The sequence below is a fragment of the Fringilla coelebs genome, assembly GCF_963513975.1.
Source record: "Fringilla coelebs genome assembly, chromosome: 1".
NCBI classification, from domain to species: Eukaryota; Metazoa; Chordata; class Aves; order Passeriformes; family Fringillidae; genus Fringilla; species Fringilla coelebs.
Genome location: NC_140028.1, coordinates 7,845,180 through 7,862,033, shown reverse-complemented (window position 1 = coordinate 7,862,033; position 16,854 = coordinate 7,845,180). Strand labels below are relative to the sequence as shown.

The following is a 16,854-nucleotide window of genomic DNA, read 5'->3' as shown; positions in this document are numbered from 1 at the left end:
ACAACTCATTAAAGTAATGCAATGTAATTTAATTGCAACATGCTTGGAAAATCCATAAAAACTGAGAGTTTTTGACATGTATCTGTATGGTGAACTATAAAGACTACAATGGTAAACAATTGTAAAATGCTGTCTTCTCATAACCAGGGCATTTATTTATATGTATTAAAAAAAACCACCTAGGAGCACCTACTCTAGTCTCTGGTGTTTTAACACTCTCAGAAAACTGGGCATTTTTTTCTTTTCTCCTGGGTTTTGTTATTTATCACTTGGCAGACATTATCTAATACTACTCTTTTCCTTCTCAATCTGATACAGAATAGCTCACTTAGTTTTGTGTACCACCAAAATTGAGATTGCTAGTGCTGTCTTGGGAACGTGGTAAATGAGCTATTCCAGCATGTCACTCCTGCAGTCTTGCTGACTAAAGCCAGAGAGGGAGAAAAATAATAGCCAGAGAATTGTCATTAGATACACACCATCTACTCTGCCAAGATAGCTAATTTCACAGCATGTTTAATAATACAGGCAGGAAATTCCACACAGCTAATAATAAAGTGCAAAACAGGCAGTGATAAGTATTAATGACTTTAGGATATAGAAGTTCATAATGAATTATAATTTCTCATTTATACTTAAAGAAAATATAGCCCCCCAGAAGTAAGTTCTGCATGACTTATTTCATAAATTTTAATAGGAGATTACAGGAGGTTGTATATTGCCCAGTACACTCAAAAGAATTGGATATTTTGGAAGAAAAGGTATATTTGTGTTCCAGCCTAGGAAAAAGGTAACTTACTGTTCTCAGAAGTGTATCTGAGGTTCTGTAATGCAGCCACAGCAGCTTGAGTGCCTTGAACATCCTCTCCAGCCTCTGTGATATGGAGATACTGAGTGGATGCTTCTTCAGAAACCTCGGCAGTCAACTTGGAAACAAGACCCAGTCAGAGCATGAATAATCTCATTTCAGTGATTTAACAGCAATAAGGAATGAGTTTGGACACAAATTCTGTAACAGGAGCTATACTGGGTGAAACAGAATTCAAGAAGAGTGTTGCATGGGAGACAGGATAATCATCCCACAGGGTTCGTCTGGATTCTATTTCAAAAGTTCTTGTCCTGACCCTATTTTTGTTGCACAGTTATCTTAGAAGTAACAACAGACTTGCACTGTACCAGGGTTTAACAAAAACCTTTTGATAAAAATGAATTTATAATGCAGAACTGCTAAAACACCTCAGAAGCTTAAAAGAAATGGCAATTTGTTTCAGAAAAGTTATCCTTTCCATAACCTATGTTTTTTTCAAGACAAGCTGTCTATTCTTTCTTTATAGCCAATTCAGCAACAGAGTCATTCTTGCACTCAGGATGTCCCCTTATTTTCCCAGCTTTGGGCAGCTACAGGGAAAGTGTACAGAGAATCATTTGGAATATGGATAAAGGACTTTGAAGGGCTATATTTTAAAATGCTTGTCCTACTTCTTTGAACAGCTGTCCAAATAGAACCTACTCCAGTGTTTTTCAAAGACTTATCCTTCTGTGTGTGGATACTCAATAACTGTTAGACAAGACCTGCAGGTCAGCTTTTCCAAATCAGGTATTAGATTTGTGATGGGGGCCAGATTGAAGTTTAGCAGAAGAGGCCTAAAACTGTGGGGGTCAGCCAGCTGCAGTTGACTCCTGGCTTTTTCCTCTCACTGGGTATCAAAATCAGCCTGCTTGGGCAGTGGAACACGCTCCACTGGCCAACCATAATTTTTTAATGTAAGTGTCTAAATCTGTGGTTTTCCCATAGATTCTGCATCTTCAGGGTTGAAGCTGAAAGCATGGAACACATCATGGAAGACTTACTCTGCGTAACATTATAATTTTTTCAGGTGGTCAATTAAAAAATTCAGTTTTCTAGATTCTAGCCTTCTCTGGACCAAGATATAAACTTTCTTCTGCAGCTTTGCTCATCTTACAGTTAACACCAGTGAATATTCAGCATATTACAAAATGCAGTTAAGTTTTTCAATTTCACTTTTTTTTATATAAAGCTTTCACCCTTTCTGCTGCAAACAGAAGACTAGAAGCCTAAAATGCAAAAATAAGCATTTACAATGTTGTTAACCCTACCATATATTAAAATTTAACAGACATAGCAAGGCATGCATTCAAACAAAGTTAAGATCCCACAACCTTCTCATCTTATATAAAGTCAGAACCACATTTTTTCACACTTCTTATTTTTATCCTTACTTTCCTCCCCAGAATTTTAAAAAATCTTAGGGTCAAAGCCATTGTTATTTTGCTTTACCTCCCATTTGGTCTCCCCATCATTCTCCACCAACTTCATTCCGTGCTTATTTTTAAGATGTCTGTTGAACTCCCATTTTGTACCGTACACAAAGCTGCAAACAGGACATTTAATGCCACCTACAAGAAAACACAAATAAATTCTTTGAGTTATTTTCACATAAATTCTTTTTCAACACAGGAACAACCTGTTTAATTTGACCCCATCTCAGTCAAGCCATTTGAAGTGTTTTATTTTAGTCATTTGTCCAATATGAAATATGTTAATATTTAACATATACATCAGTGGCATACTTTAGCAATATTTTTTAAATGTGTCTTCTCTAATACAGCTGTTCTAATTTTCTCAAGTTTCAAAACAAACATTGTGGTTTTTTTTTTTACATTAGCAAAGTAAACTAGGAAGCATTAACAATGTAATATTCTCTTTACCCAAATATTTTTGCTCGAGTTTAATGTTAACATGAAAACTGTAAATAAAGTTTTCTGTCTACAAAATGGTGCATAGCAAGAAGTTAACACAATGTTTAATGTGTGAGTGTGCAGCATTACAGGTAAAAATCTAAGCATGATAAAATAATGAGAATCCATTTTTTCATATGACATTAAAGAGCTTTTACTTCTTTTGCTTATGAAAGTCGTTTGGTCAAATGTCAGATCTCTCTTGTAATTATGCAAATAAGTATTCCTTTTTTTTCCCCCTCTATTGACTTAAGACAACATGAATATCCTCAATGTGATAAATTGTTGCATTAGGTGACCAGAACTCACTGTAACAAATCTAATAGCAGGAACTGTGCTGCCACATGCCTGACTCCATTTCATTGTGGCAAAAGATGATTCTCACCCATTGTTTTCCAAGGCATCAAACACACCCACAGAAGCTGGACATAAGCCAAGACCTGGCTACACAGTCCTTTATTAACAAGGCAATTAGAAAACACATCTCATCTTACATTAATGGAAAGCTACCATATGGTAACCAGGTGAAAAGAAACAGAATTTTTATTTTGATAAAACAGAGGGTAACTACATCCAGTCTCTAAGGTGAGAGACACTTACTTTCACTGACATTGCTACTACACTAACCCTCTTCTTTGCTAAGTCTTTACCAAACTTCACTGTTAGAGCAGATGCTCAATATTCCATCTCTAGGCAAAACTAAAGCAGTTGTACTAAGGGAAACTCAAAAAGTTCAAGTTAGAATAGATTAGATTAGATAATATTACCAGTTACAGAAAACGAAATTACACATTAATTTCACAGCAACCTGTATTACTAGGAAAAACACATTGCTGTGAAGCAGTGAACACTTTTCTGCATTACTTTGATATCAAAACTATTATAACAACACACCAGGTAAATTAAATCTGTAACTTTTGTCATTATGACTTTTAATTAAATAACAAGTAATAGAGGCATAGAATTCAACTGGCAATATATAACTCCATTTCAGTGAATTGATATGGAAGCTCAGAAAAATTAATTTCTAGATAATTTTTTAGAATAATGGGTAACATGCAAAGAGTGTCAACGAATCACACACCTTTACTTCGTTCAATAACAGAACTGATGTTTGTAACAAAACACTGCAGGCAGATCTTGCATAGCTCCACAACTTCTTTCCATTGGCATGTGCTCTTTTTTATTTATTGGCCTAAAATCTCCACAAGACAATTCTCATTTTTGGATAAAGAGAGCATGTGATGAGAGCTGTCAAACAGAACACTGAAGCCACAACTGGATCCTCATGTATGGCCTGCATGAGCAGCTGCACAAACACAAACCAAAATCTGTCTCTCAGACATGTAAACAAAATGTTTATGGATGAGAGGGAGTATCAGTTAGGAGAAAAGAAAGAAATTTGGAAAAAATTTGATGTGACTTGCCCAGTACAAAGCAAATGAAGCTATAAAATAAGCCATCGAAAATGAGCACATAGACAGAGCCTTGCAGAAAAACTAGTGGGTAATGTATAATATTCTTGACCCCTTTACAGAATATATCAAAATCTTATGCTGTTTGTTTTCCTTTATTAATTTATAAAACTAAAATAAATGTCAGATCATAGACTTCTACTTAAACAAAGAAACACACACATAAACCCTGAAAAATTCCAAGCATTTCTCTGATCCTGGGTGATTCCAATTTCTAACCACAAGCCCAGAAATAAAATACTGCTGTCTATCCTTGGCAATGCAGTTACTCCAATGAACACAGTCCCTCTTCTATGAATCATTCATTTTTTTATAAGCTCATTCTAGGAATCTTGAGTACAGTCCAGAAGCCTATGTTCATATAAATATTTTCAATTAAGTTTATTTGCAGTGCCTGCAATGCAGTCAAAAACCAACTGAGAGTAGAGGAGATGAGCAAGTGTGAGGCAATTCACTCTGGGATCAGTAGGTAACTTAGAAAAAGCAGAATACAATGCAAATAGATATAGACAGCTTTTATTAGATATTAATCTTTGTTACTTTCCCCTCTCAATTCTTTTCAAGCCTTTTTGCTTGCTGGCACTCTCTCCTTTTCCTTTTTATCTATAGTCCCTTCATTTCAAAGGATTTGTTTAATATCAGGCCTGAAAGGTCTTCTTCCTTTATACGAATACATGAATAATTTTCCAAAATTGCTTTTCAGGTCTATGAATACAGTAATTGAAACTAAACAGAAGCTTGTCAGACAGCAAGGTGCAACTTCTGGCCCAAGCAGCTCAGAAACCCACAGAATCATCCAAAGGTTTGGGTTGGAAGGGACCTTAAAGATCATCTTGTTCCATCCCTGTGCCAATTGGCAGGGACACCATCCACTGGACCAGGTTGCTGAGGGCTCCATCCAGCCTGGCCTTGAATACTTCCAGGCATGGGGCATCCACAATTTATCTGGGTAAGTTGTTCCAGTACCTCACAGTAAAGAATTTATTTCTAACATCTATTACCTTGTATGATAGCCAGGTGTCATATAGGACAAATATTACTTGTCATACTGCAGAATGTGTCCACATTATCCTGTTTTTTCTGTATGAACCAAATACAGAAAACATTCTGATTTCCAAATCAGGAAAACCTTTATTAACTTCAATAGGATTCATGTTTATCACTTCCAAATGCAAATGTCTCCCACCAGGAACAATTCTTCCCCCAGTGAGATTACCGACCCACTGAGAAAAACTGATGTTTCTATAGCATGATAAGGAATCTCTGGTCTTATTTGGAGCCCAGGTGCAAGATACATCTGATGCATCACAGAACAGGAAATTGAGTTGGCAAAAGAAGCTGCATGTGGGAAATCACACTTATTAATATAGCTTTCTTCATTACAGAGCCCTGAGAAGAGACACTGACTTCATAGCTCCTACATGGATTTGATGCCTCATTACTACTCTAAAATGCCTGACTTTTCCACAGGTGAATGTGGAAAACAGGCACAGCACTACTGTCAGCACAGGAAATATAAATGCTGTGTAAGGAGAGGAAGAGAAAGAAGGATGCAAAGCCAGAGATGGAAAGAACAGAAAAGGCTGTTTCAGTTGTAAGGGACCTCCAAGGACCATCCAGTCCAACTGCCTGACCAGTTCAGGGGTGACCAAAAGTTAAAGCTGTTGTTAAGGGCACTGCCCAAATGCCCCTTAAACACTGACAGCCTTCAGGCATTGATCACCTCTCTGGGAAGCCTCTTCCACAGTTTCACCACCCTCTCAGTAAAGAAATGCTTCCTAATGTCCAGTCTAAGCCTCCCAGGCACAGTTTTGAACCATTCCAACGTGTTCTATCACTGGATCCCAAAGAGAAGAGCTCAGCACCTCCCTCTCCCCTTTTTCCCTCAGGAAGCTGTCAGAGAGCAATGAGGTCACCCCTCAGCCTCCTCCAAACCAGACAAGCCCAGAGCCCTCAGGTGCTCCTCACAGGACATGATTCCAGCCCCATCACCATCTTTGTTACCCTCTGGACACAGTCATGAACCCTCACATCCTCACCTGGTGATCCCAGCCCTGCACTCAGGGCTCCCACCCTGAGCACAGCAGGATAATCCTCTCTTTTTCCAGCTGCTCATGCTGTGTTTAATGCAGCCCAGGATGGGATTTGCCCTCTGGGCTCCCTGCTGGCTCCTGGAGAGCAGCTCCCAACCAGATCCCTGTCTGCAGGGCTGATGTCCCCAACTTAGACTAGTGCCAGGCATTGCTCCACCCTGGGGGCAGAAGCTGACATTTGACCTGGTTAAATTTCATCCTCTCCAATGTTCCAGTGTGGTGGGAAAAGGATATCCACCACAGGAGAAAGTTAAAGTCTCTTCTCTCTCATCTCATCTCATCCAATGTCTCCATTTTAAGGCTACTCTCGCAACTCAACAATTTTACAGTTCTTTTGTTTCAGTGGAAAAGAATTACCTTCAGAAATGCATTTATCTGGCTCCCAAAGGGGAAGGAAAGCCTAATCAGTATAAGATTAATGTTCTTTGTTCCAAACATTGCAAATATGATCCCTAATATATAATAGAATTCATTCTCTCATATCTCTTACTAAAAGAAGCTACAGACAAATAATTCCTTGCAGTGCTCAGATATTTGGAAAGTTAAACAAAGCTCCCCATAGTGAAGAGTTTTTCCTTCATCTGGGTGACTAAGAAATAGAGGCTCTGAGTACTGACCAAGCAAATATTACTTCCTTAAAACAACTGCAGGTTCCCCATGGACTTGTACTGCCTGTGGAAATAATCATAAAATTATACTATATATTCCTACTCTGTTACAGATACTTACTTTTAAAATTATTTGGTTGTTTTGTTTTTTACAAAAGGAAACAAAGAAATGTCATACAAAACCAACAGAGACCCAGATAACTTATTGTAGTTTATACATTTTCCCCTTATAGAGCAAGTTTAAAGGGAGAATCTACAACTGAGTTATCTTTCTCTGTGTCATGATTTCAGTATTTTAACATGGATTCATGCCTTCAATAGATAAATGTTATGTGTTAGATTAATTATTTTGAAATAGCATTTAGAAATAATGTAATCTTAGAAGAATTACATTTAATTCATTATTTAATACAACAGCATTATTTTGGTCTCTATTCCTCTTCAACAAAATCAGAAACTGAAGATTCCAAAGGATAAAACTGTTGGTAGTTTCTACTAAAAAAATAGGGAAAACACTTTCTAAAGTTATGAGTAACAAAGAAGTAAACTTAATTTTACCAAGAATGAAAATATTTTCCACACAATTTAATATTTAATCTGGATTTCTCCTCTTCTTGCTCAATATTCCTCACACAAGGCATTAGAACTGGAGGAGCTTGACACCCATAAATGTACCTGACTGTATAATCAGTTGTTTGCTTTGGTTCATCTACCCAGTGTGTAACAGTAAAGCTACTTATGGGAGTCAGACTAATCCTAAATTAGACTGTTGTGATTTCTGTTATATTACTAATAAATTCTTGGCTTACACAGACAAGGTGTGCTTCCTTTGCCCATAAACAACATTCTGAGCATAACAATTCCTAACCTGTTTTACCTGTACTCTCTTTACTCCCTGGATTTTCCTAGTGGGGGAATAATTTGCTGCCATTTACTCTTCAGTCTCTTTCCTTATGTTTGCTGAGCTTTACCTCGAGTTCAACCTTGCAGAATTGTCACAGAAATTTATCAGCAGAATGGTAGAAATTTATCATTCATTTCAACATGCAGTGATACTTGACTTACAAAAAGAGACAGACAAGTGTAAATGATAAATGTGTGCAACAACACATAGCACAGTCAAGGTCAAACAAAACTTTGGTTCCCACACCCTTAAAACCAAGAACAAAGGACACTGAATGAAGGGTAAATGGTGGCCATTTCAGAATTACTAAAAAGGTGTAATGATTTACCATATGGCACCCAATAAACTGAAGAGCACATACTGCACAAAAGTTTAGCTTCACACCAAGTTTGCTTCAGAAAAAAAAACCAAACAAACCAACAAAACTTATTTGGTGGAGATGTACCTTGCTGGATCAGAGCTTCAGCTGCAGGCTCCCCAGACCCTGCATTGACATACTCTTCATTGGGATGCTTCCTGTTGTAATGCCTCTTCAGGGACCCAGATATATTGCAGGAATAGTGGCAGTGTGCACAGCGGAAGGGCTGGGAGCAAAAAGGAAAATATTGGACTGTATTTCCTCACCTCTTCAGGATACTGGTCTAAGCTGCAATGTTTTGACCCCAAGAAACCATGTTCATTTCTGGCTTGGGCATCTTTCAAGGGAACTCTCAAAAATTCAAAAGAAATTGAAGCTGTAACTAAACATTACCTAAATTTGGTTGTTTTTATTATGTGCAAGACAACAAATATTCTCACTATAATAAGAATATTACCCAGTTTTTGTAATTCAGTAAATTGTGTCTTTTCATAATTGATGATAACAGGTCTGACCATGTGGAGACTCTCTACTACAAAATGATTCAGCTGCTGTGAGCTTTGGTCTGACAAAGGGCAGCAAGACAACTAAAATAACTGAAAGTACAACATGATTGTACAGCTAATCTAATTTAACAGCTTCCTTTTCCTTTTCCTTTTCCTTTTCCTTTTCCTTTTCCTTTCCTTCCCCTTCCCCTTTCCTTTTTTACTTTTCCCTCTTCCCTTTTCTTTCACTTTTCCCTGGCATTTGCAATTCTCTGACCATTTGGTGAGCTGACTTTGGCAACTAAATTAATTAATTTTTTAAGAACACGTCTCTCTTCAACTGACATAGAGACAAATTCCTAAAGAAAAAAAAAAGAGGAAAACAAACATTTGAGCCTAAAGTTAACCTTTGATAATAACTTTCTGACTGAGATATATCACAGTCATAGGGAGCTTGACACAAACATTATGTCCTCTAAAAGCATGCAGATGTTGACTGAAGTCCTCAGGGAAAAGTCAGGTACCTCAGAATAGGATGGAAATTGTTTCATGCACAGCAGTCCCACCTAAAGCTCCTCAGCTGGTACAGAAATGTTCACCCAGGAGCTGAATTTAAAGCAGGGAAATGTCTGCAGTCAGGGTACATTGATTAGAACACTCTTCTAAGCTCATTGCTCATGATCTTCCTTCAGGTTCCAAACAGCAAAAATAAGGAAGAAAAGTGATGTTCAGACTCCCTTAACCTTATGCTTCAGAGGGTACTGTAAAATTCAGCTACTCAGTATTTCAGAGATGGATCCTCTCTTTCTATTGCTGAAACTGTCATTTTTTAAAGAAAATAATGCAGACAGACTGCTGTGCTCTTGTAGTACTCACTTGTGCAAGTCATGCATGCTACCTACTATTGGAGAGCAGGATTGAAAATTCATGGAGCTGGGAAATATGATGGATTAAAGGATCATTAGGTCACATAAGTAGTGGCATTTCTCTGAGCCTGATAAGTATGAAAACAACTGTCCTAGAAGGAGGCAAACATTTTTTGAACTCTTCTAAACAAATACTCCTGATTGATCTAACCCAGAGTTCAGTTCTCTTGATGATGTCCTGAAGTGCCACAATATGTGTAGGAAGATCCCAAGGTCAGAACCAGCTGCATTTCAAGAACTGCACTGTGAGTGCATTCATCTCTTTAGCCATCAAAAAAGGAAAATTATCTTTCCATTTACAAAAAAAAAATCTTTTAAAAAATGTAAGTCTGGAGCAAAACCACACACTTAAGACAGAAAAATTATTTGTTCCAAATGTATCATCTCTTTAGACGACTTGTTTTGTCTTCCAAAACTTAAACCATCATTGAAAAGACTGCTTGCCTTGCTGCTTTATGGTACTTGTTAAGAATGCCTGCAGTGTACTCTATATAGAAGTAAAATGATCTGTTACATAATGAAAGATGTTACATATGAAAATAGTATCATGTTTTCAATAAGAAATATGTTCCCTGTTAAGATAAAGCCTCACATTAAAGTGAACATTTTCTTAAATAAAAAATACTGTATTTTCTGGAAAAGGGACCAGTATAATTCCTATTTACTGAATAGAACGTTTCACAATACATTACATTAGGACCTATCACACTGAGAACCAATGTGAAATTTAGAAATAAAAACATACTACAATTTATTAAAATAAACTGTATCTCTAATCTGAATACTTCATATAAACATTAACAATTTTCAAAACTCTTTCCAATGCATGTTTCAGATAAATGTTTTAAGGTAAGTGTTTTAAAATTAATTCTCTTCAATTTTCTTCAAGTATATGAACTCATCTGTAGTACAAGAGACTGGCAAATTTCAGGGAAAATATGAATGAATAGTGATAGTGGGGATTTGCTTCCATACCTCCCTAGGACATTTTAAGGTACATATTAGATTCACTCATTCAAGGACTAAAAATCAAACCCCAAAAAATTTGTTTCATATTGTAAAATACAGATATTTTTCTCAAGTAAAACTACTAATTACAAATTGGTTATGAACAAAATAACCCTATTGCAAAAGTCTGAATATAAGGTGAAAATTTCCAAAATATTAAAATGTTTATATCCTGTTAATTGTCACCATACAAGAAAATGTGCCAGTTTTAATACAGCTATCTAAAGTTCTGTGTATTTCCTAATAACTTTAAGTATGACTGATATGTTTTCTTACCTTGAAAGAGACATGTTGTTCCATATGACGTAGGAGCTGTGGTTTCTGGGCAGCTGTATAGTCACATACTGTGCATTTAAACTGCTTTCCTGCAGTGGGAATAGCAAATGGAATAATTTTCTTCTATTTAAGTTCAGAAAACTACTGATTCTATTTCCTCATAAAGATAAATTCCAAAATGCTAAGAATGAAAAATAAAAGAAGTCTGGCACTTGCTCTGCAAAATTTTGTTTAACTAGAGCTAAGAGCAGAATAAGGGAGGAAAAAAGGCTTGAGTGCAATCTTTAAATAATAAGCATTAAATGCTCTGGATTCTCCTGGGATAGTCACTTGGGAAAGAAGAAAAAGAATTGTTATAGTGCACCCTAAATGGAAGAAGGAAATCCATTATTTACAACAGCAGGCACAGCTACTTTGCTGTTTGTAAAGCACACTTGGAAATCCTTAAAACACCAATGTTTGATCTTGTTCACATGGGTTTAGTTATTTCTCTCCCAGGCACTGAATTGCTGTGATTCAAATACATTTTCCCCTCAAAGCAGTCTCTCTCACTAATCTATTTTTTCTCTTATGATTTAAATGAACACAATTTCCTTCCTTTTATTCTCTGGGTTTCACGCTCTCTCTCTCCTTATTTTGCCTCTAAGATTCTATCAGTCCTGCTACCTGCAGCCAAATTACAAAGTGCATTAAATACTGAAGGACCTCATTCCTAAATTAAATGTGCACAGCTGGCAAATTGTATTTGACTGATGTGGAAAAAGGATGCTAAAAACTACTCCAAAAGTACAAATCAAAAGGTAAAGCAGCAGTAGAATAGATAATGTTCTGTATTATCACAAAGAGATGGGGTTTCTTTAGATTCCAGATGCTGATGAAAAAGGTAAAAGCATTTTATACTAAGTGTGATAGTTTCTATAAAACACAGCTAAGAAGCACCTTCTGGTATCTAAATAAAATAAAGAAAATCAGGCATTCTGGTTTACTTCTACCCACATGCAGTAATGACCCTGGACTACAGAACTGCTTGTTATCATGTCACTCTTGAGAAGTCTGTCTTCTGGAAAAGAATAAATCAGACACAAAACTACTTTATATTCCACGACTTATACTGACCTTGCAGGGCTCTGATATTTGAACAAAAATTGCTTGGATTCATAAGTCAGGAAGACAAGACTCATAACAGTGAAACAGCTTTCAAATTCACTTATTTGTAAAATAACTGAAGAACACTAGATGTGTGCTGCTAAGAACTTCTGCAGTGCTGTCACTACAGCAAGGGACACTGGGCAAAGAGAAACTGTCACCCAGAGGCTGAATGTCCCCTGACAAACCACATTCCTGGTGACAAATGTCCTTTTTCACAAGAGTTTGAAATACATGAAAAGTTTGCTAGGGTGGACTTAGTGAGGAAACTCACTTAAGACTCCAGACAGTGAGATCCTGCTTCCACTGGAGCCAGTGGTCAAACTCACCTTCCAAAGGTACTGGGAATTTCCTGGAACAGTTTTGGAAGTGTGAAAAGCAAGGCACAAGAGCCTAAATCTTGGATTTATTTGTACCAGTCAAAAATGGAGGTTTACCAAAAAGGAACACAGAGTCATGGAATGGTTTGGGTTGGAAGGACCTTAAAGATCATCTTGTTCCAGCCCCCATCACCCTGTGATGGGCTGGGACACCTTCCACTAGAAGTTATTCCAGAGGATGATGAATTTGAAGCCAGATAAAGGAGGCTCCTGGTAGTAACAATGCTTCTAGAGCCAAGTTTTCAGCCTGACCTAGCAGTAACCTATAAAAGAACATAGTTCCTCAAATGGATTTGAATGTTTAAAGCTAACTTCACAATTTTAAACCAAATCCAGACATGGCTAGATCCTGCTCAACTACAGTGCTGTTCTTAACAACACTAAATTTCAAAGCAGTCTCAGATGAATTGCAGTAATGACTTATACACACATAGATTTGTTCAAGAAATCTAACTAACACACAGGTGAAAACAAATTCAACTTTCATCGCTAAATTTCACCATTTGATCATGCCAGATGGTGAAAACAAAACAGAAAGTTTTTGAAATGAAACCCCATGAAGTGATTTTTTTATGGGGCCATAGAAAGAGACCTTTTTATTCTTCTTTATAGACTGATCATGCTTGAAATTTTCTTTTCTTTCAAATACAACAATTTGTCTCCTCCTAGCAAGGAACCAACTGAGGTTTGCATTTGGTAAGTAAAATCTTGATTCTCACATATGAAGCTTAGATGCCTGTGCCAGACCTACTACTGATCAAGTTACTTTAAAATAACAAGTGATTTACCAACACACAGCATTTTGCAGTAACTGGTAATAAAACAATAACTATCATCTTCCTGCAGCATATTGATGTAAAAAGGATTGTTTCTTCCACTTGAACACACAGACGTAAGCATTATAAAATATCTCTGACACAGAAACTTCAAATGTATTCTAAAAATGTAACAGAGCATTGTGTGCTTTCTCTGAAATGTAATTTGAAAATAAAAAAAGAATGTAAATTAAATGGTCAATAAAAAGTGGAATAAGGTTTCACACAATTGCATGAATAACAAAAATCAAGCTACTAAGTCATAATGAAGGTCTGTACAACTTACTCTGCTAAATAATTTACTTCAGTATGATAATCACAGAATAATAAAGTACTGTTGTGCTCTAAACTTTGATATAAAATGGGATACTTTTCTGGATGTGCATCTTGCTTTTTTCACTTATCATCACATAAATTATAAAATTGCAGGGCAAATGAGGTGTTGAGTGTGAGACTGTAGAGAGTAAGTGCCTAGGTTTGCCACTGGCTGATTAGACACCAGGATCCTAATAATATTCTCATAGAATAAAAAAGTGAGAGACTTAACAGTAAGAGACAGAACTATTGGCATTTTCAAATTTCTATTGAAATAAACAATTCTCTGTTACAACAAGGAAGGTATACACAGCCACTATGAATTTCAGAGAAACATAATATTTCAGGGACAGCTGTCTTTCACAGAAATTAATTTCACAAAGTTTTGAATTATTTCCCAAATGGTGTCTCCTGGGAATAAAAAAAAAATATGTAAATCACACTGAAGTGTTCAACTGAAAAGCATTTGTTAATAAGGCCTGTGGTACAGCCAATATTTATTGTCCTAAAATAGATTTAATAAATAGATAATAGATTTAATAAATAGATGATAGATTTAATGCACTTACCATCAGCAGTATGAAGGAGTTTATGGCTCTTCAAAGTGCCTTTTGATTTGAACTTTTTCCCACACATATCACAAAGGTGGGTTTTCTCCGTGCTGTGGCGATTCATGTGAGCTTTCAAGTTGCTCTTGCTGCGAGTGGCGTACTCACAGAGGGAACATTTGAATGGTTTAACACCTAAAAATGAAAAAATATACCATGAAACAACCAGGCCGTGGCTTTTCATGAAAGGTGGACATTTGCTTGAAAGAAATTTCAGATCATGTGAGCAACATGGACAAAGAGAAACACTTCAAAATTTGGATCTCTACAAATAAGAAATTCCATCTACAGCTTCTATGTAAATGATGCTGAGCTCATGACAGCATCACTCAACTTGCTAAGAGAAAAGAGGAGTTCTTTCACAACTGAATATTGCCCTACTGAAGCCAGGTACTGAGTTTAGCCAGGAAAATACTGATATTTGGGCCTTGCTATGCCTACCCTCCCTTTAGAAGTAAAATCCAGGCTGCCTATGTTTATGCCAAGCTCCCTCTAGAAGTCTTCAGGTAACTCCCATTCTCTGTTTACTGTAGTCAACAGTGAGGAAACCTGTTATAAGGAGGACTGCTTCATTAGGCAGTTAACATGAAAGCAGAAGTTAAATGTGCAAGCTGTTTTATGGTTAATTACTGTCAGATTTGCTAATGGTTCAGGCAGATACAAGCACTTAAAACTTCTCTTTGCTCAAATTGTCCAAAGCATACAGAGAGATACCCAGTGGGTCATCTAACAGAAAGTCTATAAGAACAAAGTAAATCCTTCAAAGAAAAGCTGAATAAATCTGAACTGGCAGAGTAGTTTAACAGTTTCATGAGGGTCTGCACATTTTAGATTGATACTCGTGACCTTAAAATTAGATTTACAAGCATGAAGAATTACAGTCTGCTTTCAGCAGACTTGATTGCACCCTTTGATTTGAGAAGAAATTTCTATTCACCTCTTTCTCCTGCCAGGTAGATGACATGGGTTGCCAGTTACAGTCAGAATAAAAGAACTTTGTCTATGGAATACACAAGGAATTTCTCTAACCTACATTCTGCCTTACCTAAACTCCTTAAAGGAGGAAAGGCCACTGGAGAGGAGCCCTGCTCTGCTAGATAGGCAGGAAAGCTCACAGTTAGAGCATTCAAACAATACCTATATGGGAACACTTTGGAAACAAGATACCAGTTTGAGAGCACCAAATCCCATTATCCCCTTCATGCAGAGGGATGGCTGAAGAACCTAAAATCATAGGCAATCTGTTCCACAGATTACTAACGTGACTAAAGACCATGTAAGCTGTCTTCAACCTTTTCTAAAAATACACAGACTGGGTAGACACAAGATTTTACTGTCTAAAGATTTTAAATTCGAGGCACTTTTAACCTATGTGTTGCCGTATTACTGGAATTTCTCCCTAAAAATGTCATAAATATGATGAACATTATCTTAGGGGATTTTGATCACTATCTGTGTTAAAGGCAGCCAGCTGCCATGCTCTGCAGGATTTAATTAAAATATTTACAGAATTTTATGTGTACATCAAAGCAACTGGATTTCAATTGGTTTACTAACAGATTTCCAGACCAAGGATTTTTAGACAAATGTAAAAGGAGCAGCAGAGACTCACAAGAAGATACAGAAAATTACTTGTTTCAAAATTCTGAGAATGTATTTAATTCACGCCTCCTTACTCACATAGAATATCTTATAGATGCTTATGAATATGTTTTGAAAAAAAAATTGCTTCTGAATTTTATTAATTTTTATAAAACATTTAAACTGTCTGTTCATGATCTGAGGGTGAAGTTCCATATGTGATCCAGAATCAATAAAAATGATTAATTAACCTCCAATGTAGCTTAAAGTTTTGCATTGGAGTATAGAAATAAATTTGAATCTACTTTTTTTTTATGTCAGCAAAGCTTCAGTGGAATATGAGACTCATTATATGCCCCAAAGCTTAAAACCAGAGTTTTACCTTCATGAGCCCAAATATGACGTTGAAGGTCTGATCCATTCTTCATAAAATAAAAATCACAGTGGGGACATTTCACAGCTCGTTTTCCAATAAGTCCTTTCAGCTGAACTCTTCTGCCAAGAATCTCAGAAATAGTAGTCATTGAAACCTCTGAGAGAAATGCAAAAAGTAGTAAGAACCAGAAGGACATGAGGGAATTTATTTTGTAAGTAATATTGAAGAGGTAGATCCTTATTCAGTCCAACTTTTTAAAAGCTGTATTTCCCCTACTCCCACTCAAAACTGACTTGAGCAAAGAGTTCAAGGACCTTTTTTCCTTTAGGCCTTCTAGGATGCTCTATCCTTTCTCTCCTGATCTGTGAACTCACTGTCCTCACTGCTGCCTGTTTGAAAAAAAAAAATTAATATTTTAAATATAAAAAACTTGGTTGGGCCACTGGCACAAAAGATAATTTTATTACTGTGACCCTTCCCCATAAGCTAAATTGGCTAATTGGCTTTTTTCAAATTCTTTATTCACAATTTCACCCCAGATTTCCAGATGTCAAGGATCTGAAGACAATTCACTTCAGCCACAGCTATAATGGTCAGAATTCTGATAATCAGGCACTTTAAAGGGAAAACCAGGCTCATGGAATAAATGTGACAGGAAGGGACCTCTAAGGTCACCTACTTCAAGCACAGTCAACTTTACAGTTCCATTTTCAAAGTTAGATCAAGTTGCCTGTGGTCAA

The 16,854-nt window shown here is 36.6% G+C and overlaps 1 protein-coding gene across 1 annotated transcript in view; it reads right to left on the bottom strand.

Moving 5' to 3' along the window:
• The window catches only part of ZFAT (zinc finger and AT-hook domain containing), a 66,516-nt gene that overhangs the window by 13,498 nt on the left and 36,164 nt on the right, over window positions 1-16,854 (bottom strand). The window contains exons 8-13 of the mRNA XM_084212199.1: window positions 16,121-16,270; window positions 14,119-14,292; window positions 10,894-10,982; window positions 8,286-8,424; window positions 2,300-2,418; window positions 800-926 (exon numbers count right to left, since the gene is read on the bottom strand). Of these exons, the coding sequence (XP_084068325.1) occupies window positions 800-926; window positions 2,300-2,418; window positions 8,286-8,424; window positions 10,894-10,982; window positions 14,119-14,292; window positions 16,121-16,270 (798 nt within the window). The remainder of the gene's footprint in view (window positions 1-799; window positions 927-2,299; window positions 2,419-8,285; window positions 8,425-10,893; window positions 10,983-14,118; window positions 14,293-16,120; window positions 16,271-16,854) is intronic.